At 36.5% G+C, this 12,193-nt stretch overlaps 1 protein-coding gene across 11 annotated transcripts in view; it reads left to right on the top strand.

Annotated features, from left to right (window-relative positions):
• The window catches only part of Znf438 (zinc finger protein 438), a 190,892-nt gene that overhangs the window by 166,183 nt on the left and 12,516 nt on the right, over nucleotides 1-12,193 (top strand). For 7 of the 11 annotated variants that reach the window (XM_074056191.1, XM_074056193.1, XM_074056197.1 and 4 more), the window contains one exon: nucleotides 10,957-11,040. The exons of the other annotated variants lie outside the window; for them this stretch is intronic. In XM_074056191.1, the coding sequence (XP_073912292.1) occupies nucleotides 10,957-11,040 (84 nt within the window). The remainder of the gene's footprint in view (nucleotides 1-10,956; nucleotides 11,041-12,193) is intronic. 11 annotated transcript variants of the gene reach the window in all.

The following is a 12,193-nucleotide window of genomic DNA, read 5'->3' as shown; positions in this document are numbered from 1 at the left end:
TGTTTCGTTCTTTTTCTGAGGTTTTCCATATCCTGAGTCGTTTCCTCTTTAATATTGTCTATTTTCGTCCTGAGTTCATTTATCTCGTTATTAATCATGTTCTTTGTTTCACTTTTGTGTTTATGCAGTGCTTCTATAGTTTCTTTTATTTGTTCTTGTGCTTTTTCAAATTCTCTATTTTTGTTGTCTAGGAATTTCTCCAGTGTCTCCTGTACATTTTGGTTGACCATATCCAGTATCATCTCTATAAAATTCTCATTGATTACTTGCAGGATTTCTTCTTTCAGAATGTTCTTGTGGGCTTCATTGGGTTCTTTCGAATAGTTTATCTTTGTTTTGTTGGAGTCTGGATCCAAGTATCTGTTTTCTTCATTCCCCTCTGGTTCCTGTACTAAATTTTTGCTGTGGAGAAACTGGTTTCCCTGTTTTTTCTGTCTTCCCATCATTGATCTTGGTATTGTTACTGTCCCTGTACTGTGTTCAATTAAGTATTTTCTAGCTTGTAATAATAACAGTGGTGATTTTTAGAATGGAAGGGTCAAAGGAGAGGGAAAGCAAAGAAGGTAAAGAAAAAGGGAAAAACAAACAAGTAAAAAAAAACAAAACAAAACTGTGTCAAAGATATAAACAGGGAGAGATAGTATACTAATCAACAGTAAGCTAAACAGGCATTAGAGAGACAGAGAGAGGATACAAAAAAAAAAATCCCCAAGTTCAAATGCAATAAAGTTTCAGTATTAATAATTTTGGTGTTAGTCCCTCAGCCTCCAATCCTGGAGATGGTGTCTCGGAAGTAGTTCTGTCGTTGTCTCATCAAAGGGGTAAAAAAACAAGAAAACAAAATATCCCAAGTTCAAATGCAGTACAGTTTCAGTTAGATCTTCACCACGCAGTTCTAGTTCTGTCCTTGTCTCATCAAAGGAAGAGAAAAAAAAAAAAGAGTCTGGAGACAGTTCTGTGAATGTCTATTTGAGGCTGCAGCTCACCTGTCTGCTACTGTCAGCCACTGTTGCTGGAGGCTTTATTGATTGCAGATCTCAGGAATGAGCTTAACACTCACCTAGCCCCACAGGTTTTGTTTATTTAGAGTTCTTCAGGGTGCAACCGCCACTGTTACAAGCTTTCCCCTTTCCAAGCACACTGGGGGAGGTGGCACCACTCTTACCTTGTCCAGCAGGCTTGTTTATTTACAGTTCGCATGGGAATTGTTCCTTCCTCTCTCTCCAGTGGAGTTTTCCTCATACAGCCACTTTTACAAGTTTTCCCACTCCAAGGTTGCTGAGCGGGGGCTGCCACTCCTGCCTTCTCCAGCCGGCTTGTTTATTTGCAGTTCTATGAGGGATTGCCCCTCCCACCCCTTTGGCACTCAGGGTGCCCCGCCCTCTTTGCTACATGTCTTTTTTTGTTGTTGTTATTTATTATTCAGGTTTTTTTTCTCTTTTTTTGCCTGGGTGGGGGTCAGTCTGTCCAGGGAGCTATGCTCATCTGGCCCAGGGTTTTTTGTGGGAGTACCACGTGCTGCTTAACTCACCTGGTTGTCTGCTTCTCTCGAGCCAGTAGGAGCTGGCATCTGGTGGCATGGGAGCCCTCCTGGTTTCTCCATTTAACATAGAGTAGCGATGCTATGCGCAGGCTGGGGGTGTGGAGGTGTCGGAGTTTTTTCTCTTCTTGGTGGTTTTTCCTGCAAATTGTTTCTCCAGCATCTCTCCAAGATTTTGCTTTAAGAAACACGCTTTCTGCTTCCTCCCTCTAGTCGCCATCTTGGAATCTCTCTCTCACAAAGTTCTATCTGTCTTTAGCAGGTTTTAAAGCACACAGCACATGAAGAATTCTCAGTACATACTAAATTATGTTGTAAATGCTTTAAAGTCTCATTTTTATGTGATTTTATCAGATGCTGTGGAAACATTTTAATTTCCTTTTCTTTTTTTAATGAGATACCAAGCTAGAGTTCTAAGGTCACTAAAAGCAAATGTATTTTAACATATATTTATTGCCTGTAAGAGGTAATTGAGCAAGGAGCAAAGAGGGGAAAAGTAAAACCTAAGTAAGCCTGCTCTCTTCCAGCTGCTTTAATTAATAACACTGGACTGCTTATCCAAGTATGAATTTACTTTTAGGAGGATTTAACCCAAAACTAGTTTATTATCTTATTATCTTACAAGTTTCACTTTTAAAAACATGTTATGAAACCTGTTTCCTTAAGCTTCCATCTCTCCCCTCTCCTCTCTGGTGAAAGAAACCTAAGCTGAACCACACTGAGTTTTGATCATTCTACTCTTCTTCTTAGGCTCTATGATCTTGGCTACATCAGTGCCTTCATCTGTCCAATGGGGACAATAATTATTGCCTTGTAATAGTTAAGAGAAAAAAGCACAGTTGGTTCTCATTATTTTCAGTAATTATATCCTATAAAGTCTTGAGCAATATTGAATTAGCCAGTACTTGAACTGAATGCTATATACAAGATTAAGTTCCTGTGGGCCTCTGGTACAATATTTTTGACAATAATCTTGTTTTATGTGTGTTTCTGTTTAAGAACACCAAGATTAATACATGTTGTTGACTCATCAACATTGCAATCACAGACATAGCACTGTAATTTGTGCCTGAGCAAAGCACAGGCACGCTTACTTTATCCATAAGGCACATCTTAGCACTTTTTGACCACATTCATCTCTGTGTTTGACCGCCATTCTAAATGGTGAAATCGCCAAGAAAAAGCACAAAAATGCAAAAAACATGGAACTAAATAGACTATGAAAAGGACCCTTTATTTATAGCATGAGAGCTGAAATAAGAAAGCAGATCCTCACCTCATTTGACCTTAGCTGGGAACGGTGGATGAGGTGGCTCAGGTTTTTCCCTGCTCACACATGTCTATGAATGGCTGTGAAACCCAGTGAGCATTGGACAGGGCTACAAATAAATTTTACTGATGAGGCAGATTTGCAAAGACAGAATCTTTGATTAAAAGTTGAATGTAGCTTGTAAACTCTTAAAACACCACAGAAATATCAGGATTATTTGAAGAATAAAAGGATTTTTTTCTTTTTTGTTTTATTTGGTGGTACTGGGGTTTGAACTCTGGGCTTTATACTTGTAAGGGAGGCAGTCTACCATTTGAGCCATATAAAATTATTTTGGATAACATTTAACTCAATGTCTTTAAGCATAGTTGATATTACAAATTTTAAGTTAATAAAGTAGCAGATATTTAAAAGTAACTACAACTGCTTAGTTTAATAAAGCTACAAAGAAAACTACTAATGTAAGTTCTTTGACTCTCCATCCCTCACATTTCATGTACAGTAGCACGGAGAACCACTGTAATTTGATGCTTTGTATTTAGTGGTTAGCATTGCTTTCTGACCTTGTTACTGGGGGGGAAGATCCTTCTCTAAGTGTTAGCAAAATACTATGTTTCTAAATATGTGAAATGATCTTAACAAATGTAAGTGCTGCTCTTGGACTTTTGATACCATTTTATGCTACAGACCAAGTACAAATTGACATTTTTCAAGCTGGTTTTGGTTAACTCTTTAATGTTGGAAATTGGAACTTTCCGGTACAATAACTTCTGCAGAATTCCACTGTGCATTATTATATGTTATGCTGTTGACAGAAGAACAAATGGAAAACACACATACCTCCTGAAATATCCTTGTAAAACAAAATGGAAATGATCTTGGTGGCCTACAACTATCAAATTGACCATATATGGAAGTTGTTTTATTTTGAGATAAAATACAGACTTTAAAATATTATTATTAGTGCTGCGGGCATGGCTCAAGTGATAGATCACCTGCCTACCGAGTGCAAGGCCCTGAGTTCAAATTCCAGTACCACCAAAATAAAATAAGATAGGACCGTACATGTGACTTAAGTGGTAGAGTACCTGCCTCGGCAAGAACCATGAAACCCTGAGTTCAAACCCCAGTTCCACCAAAAAAAAAAAAAAAAAGTAGAGAACAGAATAAAATATTCTTATTCATAAATAACAGATCATGAGTATTTTTGTTGTTTGAACTAACTGTATTTCCACTGCTTAAAAAGCAGGCTAGTAATCAGACTATTTACGTGGGCATGTATCAATGTCCGTGTAGCTGTTTGGCAACATAGTCTCTCAGAAATTCCAATTAACCATGTAAATGTATTTCATAGCATCACATCTCACTTTGTCAGAACCCCTGCTGCCTTTATATCATTAACATAAATGCAGGTGCAAATAGCATTTATGTACTTTGATAGAAAGCAGTTGGAGACATTTCACTGTGGGACACAACACTTTCAGATTGTGTACATCTGTTCAAATAATGTATCCAGCCCCAGTGACATGAACACAAGGATGGAAACATCTGCCCCTGAGACCATTTGCCATATAGCAGATGCTTACATCTTTATTTATGCAGATGGTTAGTATGATGAGTTGAAAAGGGATAAAAGCCAAGTAGTTTGACAGGAGTTAGCAAACTAAGATTACAGCGTAGGCATTCTGGTTTTTAAAATGTAATATTCATAGGAGAAATTCACAAATCTGGTAATACCTTCAATCTTTAAATTAATTGGCATCAAAATCCCAAAAATGTTTACAGAAATTCCAGCATCCAATTTATATTAGAAAGAGCAATTTATGATTATTTTGCTTTTAAAAATAATTTAAAATGAATATATTTTGATTTTATTAAATTCTTTAAAAACAGTGTTCTGGGTATATTTTTTAAGATACTACCAAGAGAATCTTATGATGATATTTCTGAATATTGGGGAAAACTATGAATGTCATCAGTTTGAATATAATTTGTGAGATATTCCACAAATGCCAATTCAAATTAAGAAACATAGGTTTCTGAATCATTACATATTTGTAAGATTTTTGTCAAGCATTTTATTTAATCTGTGTTCTAACAGTGCCAGCTTGTTTAATGATTAATACTTTTATTAGGATGAATTGCCTTGTAACATTTTATTATCAAAATCTTTTTTGATCTACCATATCATAGTCTCAAGGAAACAAAGGTGATGGGAATGAAACCTTAACAAAAAGTAAAACATTTCCAGATTTGACTTTCTTTTCTCATTCATACACATACACAATCATAGAATTTGAAAAGAGATGAGGTATTATATTTCATCTAATTCAGCAAATCTTAAACTTCTTAACTTCAGGACTCTTTTATACTCTTAAAAATTATTGAGAACTCTGAAGACCATTTATGTGGGTAAATCTGTATTTCCCATATTGGTGATTAGGAGCAGGAAAATATATATTCATGAATTAATTTAAAATCCTAATAAGCTCATTACATCTAAAATAACCTAATTTCATGAAATTGACTTTATTTTCCCAAATAAAAGATTAGTGAGAGATAGGCATATGCTTTCTGCAAATATTTTTGAAGTCTGGCTTAATTGAGACAGATTTTTTTAATAAGAAATTTTACTTTAGTCAGGATATTTTTCAAATTTAAAGAAAATTTTGGGCAATATATTCCTTTTTTCATTAATTTTTATTAGGATATATTCATTGTACAGAGGGGGAGACATTGGGACAATTCCAAATAGGCTTATATTGTACATTGGTTAAATCACCCCCACCATCTCTCTCCCTTAACCCTCTCTCCATCCCACTTAAAACTGATGCAAAAGGTTTCTTTGTTCTATTTTGAATAAGTATATGAGGTCAGTCTACCATATTTCCTCATGTTAATCTTCTTCGTTCACCCTCCCTGCTCCCACAAGTACCCTCTTACACACTGCCAGTTTTACAGTCCTGACTCTCATAATTAATATCTAAGTCGATGTTCAAAGGGGTTTCTCAGTGTATCCACATTGTGAGTGTACTTTACATTGGTCCGTTTAGCCCCTTCCATTTCTCTCCCTTTCCCCTTAACCCACTCCCCATTTTTCAGCAGCTTTTAATACATATCCTTGTATCCTCTTCCTTCACAGATGTTATGTTTTACGATAGTTTTGACGCTCTATCATTCTCTTCTTTTCCCTCCTTCCCCGAGTTCCAACAGTTTTGAGTCTCATATCTGATCCTACTTTCAATTTGTTTGTGAATGTTGTTTATGTAGAAGTATTTGAAGGAAATCCAGCTTTACTATAGCTAGGAAGGAACTATTTTGATAGCCCTTTCAGATAATTGGGGATTTTTTGATAATATACCAAAACTTGTCAGATGGAACTTCTTAAAGTCTAGTTGTAATATAAAATTTGAAATCATGTCAATATACTTTTTGTATTCTGTTACATTTTGTTCTATCTTACACTGGAATGAGTCTTCATATATAACGTGTTGATCATTTAGAAAACATTAGTTTACTGAGTTATGTAGCTCTTTATACTTTATTTTTAAAATTTTTATTCATTGATGTAACCACCAATCTCATCTGAAAACTTTTTAAGTATGTATAGTCCCCAGTCTGTGGTCATTCCACTTTGAATTTTTTGACTTCATACTAGTGTGAAATTACACATTCAGTAGAAATGCATTTTAATTTGAATTTAGAGTTTTTCCCAGGCTACCAGTGTGTAGTATGATATTCTGATGAAACTCTCTCATGATACTTTCTAATGATGTAAAGCACAGTTCCCGGTCAGCCATGATGAGTTCACGAGATAAATAACCAGTACTCACTCTACAGTGTACTTTTGCCAGCCCATTATAATGTTTGGTAGGTTAGGTGTATTCAATGCATTTTCCACTTAATGATGTTTTCACTTTAACAAAATGGGTTTTTGGTACATGACCTCATCTTAAGTCAAGGGGCATATATTTTCAAAAGCTTCAGCTTCCTAGTTGTGAGTTCAAGATTTCCAGAATCCTAGTTGCCTCTTGAAAGATGATTTTTATAATTGACAGAAGATATTGTCAGAAGTTTTTTCTTGTACTGACAGTTTCATTCATTTACTTTTGAGAAAATGTCTGCCATACACCCAAAACTGACTAGGTTATTTCAATATACACCTGTCAGATAATCTTTAAAGTTTAAATGCTATTCCAGGGATGGGGAGGGAAGCTAACTTTTTATAGAATGCTTTTTCTCAAGGCAATTATGTATCTGTATGTGGCAGAATTGTGCTATGAGTATGAATCATTTTATCACACAGAATAGTGAAAAGGCATGTACTCGAGGATCAAGATTTAACATAACTAAAATTTTGTATTGCTTTTTTTGTTGTTCTACTATATGAGTATGACCATGAAAAACATGGCTGCTTGGACAGTTAACTGTCAGCTGAGGTGGTAGATCAGATTACTGTCAGCACAGTGGAAAAGGCAAATGGCAGCTCAGTATTAGTATGAAAATAGAGTGTTGGGAACTCCCCAAACTGTTCAGACCTTACTTCAGGAAACCCTGATTCAGTCTAATCCTCTCTTACTAGAGGAAGGAAACCAAGACCAAGATGGATTAAGGATTATTGTCCTGGTAGATTCACTCCTGTAGTAAATGGAAGGCCCAGAAACAGACCTCTGATCTGTAATTTGTCTTCTTGTCTCTGAGGAAATCCCCCACCTCTGCTCATCCCAAAAAACGAAAATTTGAAAATTCCCCTGATCAGACTATACACCACAGTCCTGGTGTTTTGTGAAGATTATTCAGAGACCAGGATTTGCTGCATGATGAATTTAGAAATTCTTTTAGCATTTTTAGGCTTTTTCTTTCAATCTTAATGGTCTTTGGTGGCCTCAGTTTTCAAAGAAGGTGGTATGGGATTAGGAAATATCTAAGAAATTTGTATTTTTTTAAATTATAAAAGTCCTTACTAATGATTTTTTCTCATGGGAAAAAGACTATTTTGTTAGTGCTTAACAGTGTTAAAAAATTTATTGTATAATTTTTGCTTTTAAAAAAGTTGCATGCTCCTGTAAGCCTTATTTCCTCACTGGAAACTCTGTGAAAGTGAGAAGCCTGGCCTTTTAAGTGTTAGGGTGCTGCATAGTGCTCTGTGTAAATTTTTCTTAGCTACCTAGACAGCAATCATGCTGTAAATTCCTATTAAAATAAGGAAGCACACTGTCTCAACAGTGATATTCCCAATTGACAAAAGGTTGTCACAAAGGTCTTAATTATCTCAACATCGAGATGGATTATATGCTACTCATCAGCCATTGGAGGAGACTGACCTGTAAATGATAAATTACAAAACATTTTGAGAATAAATAGCTTTGGTGCTAGACAGATCTGAGTTCAAACCTAGCTCTTACCAGCTTTGTGACTTTGTAAGAAATATTCAGTTTCTGGGCTGGGGGTGTGACTCAAGTGATAGAGCACCTATCTAGCAAGCAAGAGACCCTGAGTTCAAACCCTGATACCACCAAAAAGGCAAGAAAGATATATTCAGTTTCTGTATCCATATACTGGTATGTTAGTTTCCAAAAACTGGTGAGGAGTCAAGTGAGATAAAAGGTTAAGCTTTCAGCCTGACCCCTGACTGAGTGACAGTTATTTCATAATAGAATTTAAAGATTCTATGGGGTAAAGAGCATAGTAGAAATTGGTAAGTAAGAGACAGAGAATAGATACATTACCTCCAGTATCATATATATTCTCATGATTGAAGGAGAATAGCTATGGCTGAAAGGAGATGGAGCCCAAGACTCTTTATTGTTGTTGTATTTTTTTTGTTTTTGTGTTCACAAAAGCATAGGAGAAAGCAAAACAGTACAGTTGAGAATTAGTAGTTCACTTGTTTAACAAACACTTTATTGTCTGACTGCCAGACACTGATCTAGGTACTGAAGTCTTGGCAGTGCATGAAACAAGCCCTTGCTTTCGTGAGCTTACATTCTAGTGGGAGGAGACAGATAAGATAATGTCATTATGAAACCTCTTTCAGTTGTTTTAAGTGGGGCAAGGAGATGGTGGGAGTGAGCTAACCAATATATAATGTAAGCCTATTTGGAATTGTCACAATGAATTCCCCCTGGACAACAAATATATCCTAATAAAAAATTTAAAAAAAAAGATATCTTTGTAATGGTAAGTGCCATGAAGGACAATTAAAGCAGAGAAAAAAGGGCAAGTGATGGCGGCATGGGCTGAGCAGCTGCTCTTAGACAGATAAGACAGAATGGCCAGAAATGGGCTTCCTGAGAGCCAGGAGCAGTGCAAGGGGTCTGGAGAGAATGGTGGGGTGCTCACAGAGTTGGAATCCTCCATTTCCTATTCTGGGATGAGTGTGTTTTTACTGTTTAACTTCTAAACAATAATGGGGGAGATGAGTTGTATATTGAGTGATAGTTTCTCACCTTCCTTTCCCCAACTCCAGAAAAGGTATCATTTATATGGTATAATCAAAAACAGTAGGAAAATCTAGAAATAGAAAGAAGGGACAGTGAGTGAGTCCCACATAATGACCTCCATGAAGTCAAGGTCAAACACATTGGGTATTGGGGAGGGAAGTGAGGATCTGCCTTAGGAAAAAAATAGAAGAAACCAGGACCAGCCCCAGTGAGGAGCTGAAGGAAGTCTGTTAGGTACAAGTTAGTAGATGATAGAATAGGATTGTGGAACAGGTTTCAAGACATGCAATCTTAAATTTGTAACATTCTCCAGTGTTCATGGTGGGGGGGGTGGATTACGCCAGCACTAGTCAGCAGGCAGTGGAAGTGGAGAGCATAGGTGGAGGCTGTTTGGGATAGATACTATAGAAAGACAGCAGTGGAGTGAGCCTACCACAAGCAACCATGAAGCTGGTTCTTCAGTCAGAACATCTACCTAAGCACATAGACACATGGATAGTCATAGCCACAGGGCCAGAAGAGCACAAGTATATTACATAATCACTTCCTTCCGGAAAAATCAAGTGTGAACTCTTACATATTCCCAACAGGCAGATAAGACATGTTGCCTTCAACTAGGTTTTATAGTTGTCATCAAAGGAAAATAAAGATATTGGTGGAGGAGATGCTGAGCAGAACTCAGTGGAAAAGGATTCCAGGGTGGCTGGCAGAGTTTTCAAAGCTTTGATTACTTCACTCTTGATACAAGCTCAGGTCAGAATCTGATTATGTTAGCTGCACCTTAGAACCTGCATCTGCTAGTTAACTCAGACCCTGCCAGCCTGGTCAGCTCCCCCAAAAGAATAAACTAGTGCATATCTAGTAGCACAGAATCAGTCCTTGCCTGGTTATTTGCCTTCTGCTTCTTTACTGTTCTACAGAGTATAGGATTGCATGTAGTCTGTCTGCGTAAAATAAAGGTGTGCCTTGGTTAAAGAAGTAAGTAACAGGAATAGTGATCAGTGAAATGATAAGAAGAGAATACTTGGCCTGCAACAGGTATAACCTTGTGCATTTGTACTTACAAATCAAGAACTGCTGACATAAAAGCTGAGGTATAGAAAAATTTGCAGCAAAAAAATGTTATAAATCACTGAGAGATGAAGATAAATCAGAAGTGAAGGTGAAGCTTCTTTTGTTTTTATTTTGCAGTGTCAGGTATTGAATCCAAGGGTTTAGTGCATGCTGGGCACTACCCCTGAACTACAGACACCTCCAGCCTTAATTTATTTCTTAAATGCAGTTTGTGCACTCCTCAGAAATGTTCCTTCTATATAAAATAAACTACTTTGAAATTATGTCATAAAAATATTAATTTATTTGTGGTTCCAGTCCCTTGCTTTTAACAATACTATTATCAACATGTTTTGATCTTAACCACTTTTAGTTCCATAATTATAGTGTTTTCACCAATAGCAAGAAAATTCCGACCTTCTGCATGGGTCCTAGTTTAATTGTATCAACTGACTGTACATTCTGATGTTGAAATCTTATCTTTCTGTTTACCACACTAAGGAAAAGATTTTCTTTACCAACTTTCCATCTTGTTAGTCATCCCAGATACTTTAAAATATAAGACTAAAAAAGAAGGGACTTGTTTTCACTGGTTGGTGGAGCTTTCTTGCCGTAAGTCATTTATGCTGCTCACTAAAGCTTTTTTGCAGGAGATGTTTCCATGTCCAGCAGTCCTGGGGAGAAACAGCTGACTCAGCAGATGTCAGAGTCTCCTGGGAAGAGAGTGTACACAGGTACTTGTTCATGAGATGAATGATCTGCTGTTGCCCTGTCAAAGTTCAGTGACTCACACCTGTAATCCTAGCTACTCAGAAGGCAGAGATCAGGATTGCCATTTGAGGCCAGTCAGGGCAAATAGTTCAAGAGACCCTATCTCAAAAATATTCAACACAAAAAATGACTGCTGAAGTGACTCAAGGTGTAGACCCTGAGTTCAAACCCCACCAGTATCACACACGCAAAAAAAAGTTCAGTATCAAGCTCTAATATTCAACTGTGACTCGAGTGACTGAACAATTCCAATTGTGTTAACCATGGAAGCATTTTGAGAGAATGGGATTCAAGCACTTCAGAAGTTTCTCTCTGCCTTGCTTAGTGTCTTTATTAGCTCCTTGTTAAATTGTTATGTTATTCAGTTCTTACACTATTCTTAGATTTGGATAAAGATTCTGACTTCACTGTTGTGTAATAATGAATAAAATTCTGTGAATGCTACAAATTATTTGTGCCCAAGGATAAACAACTTCAATTAAAAACAAAAAAGTGTTTTTCTATGTTTTCAACTGTTTTTATCAAAAGCACTTGAAGTTAAAAAAAAAAAGAAAAACTAATAAAAGAGCTTAACTAAGATAAAAGAAAATCTAGAAAATCATTGAAATTGAGAATTATTAAAATGTATTTTAAAAGATAAAGCTTTTTAAATTTACTTTTCACTTGAGGCATTAAGTATATGTCCTCCAAAGAATAATTAGTTAAGTGAATGTAACAAACCACATTGTGGGTTTTTTCTTTTATTGCCATTAATATTTAAGGTAATTGGCTTTTAAATTCTTCCACACAGAATGTTTCCTCTTGCTCCATGATGAATTTGCATATCTAATTTACTTAGTTTTATTCACTGTAGTTCTTTTGGTGCCCAACTTTTCTTTCTATACTCATGCTATCTTTGTTGCCACTGTAAACTTACTTCTTAATGATTTATTCAGCAAAATTCTAAATCCACAAATAAGTGTCTTCAAAACTCTGTTTTTGAAGTGCCTCTGTGCACTGTGCAAGCCCATGTATTTCTGTTCCTGAATTGAGAAATCATTTACCCAGTGCTCCCACTGTCCTCCAGAGATGTAGCCTGTGTTACCAGCCCCGCCTCACATCCCTCTCTCACAGGAC

This window comes from Castor canadensis, chromosome 15 (assembly GCF_047511655.1).
Source record: "Castor canadensis chromosome 15, mCasCan1.hap1v2, whole genome shotgun sequence".
NCBI lineage: Eukaryota > Metazoa > Chordata > Mammalia > Rodentia > Castoridae > Castor > Castor canadensis.
This window is presented reverse-complemented; position numbering and strand designations above follow the sequence as displayed.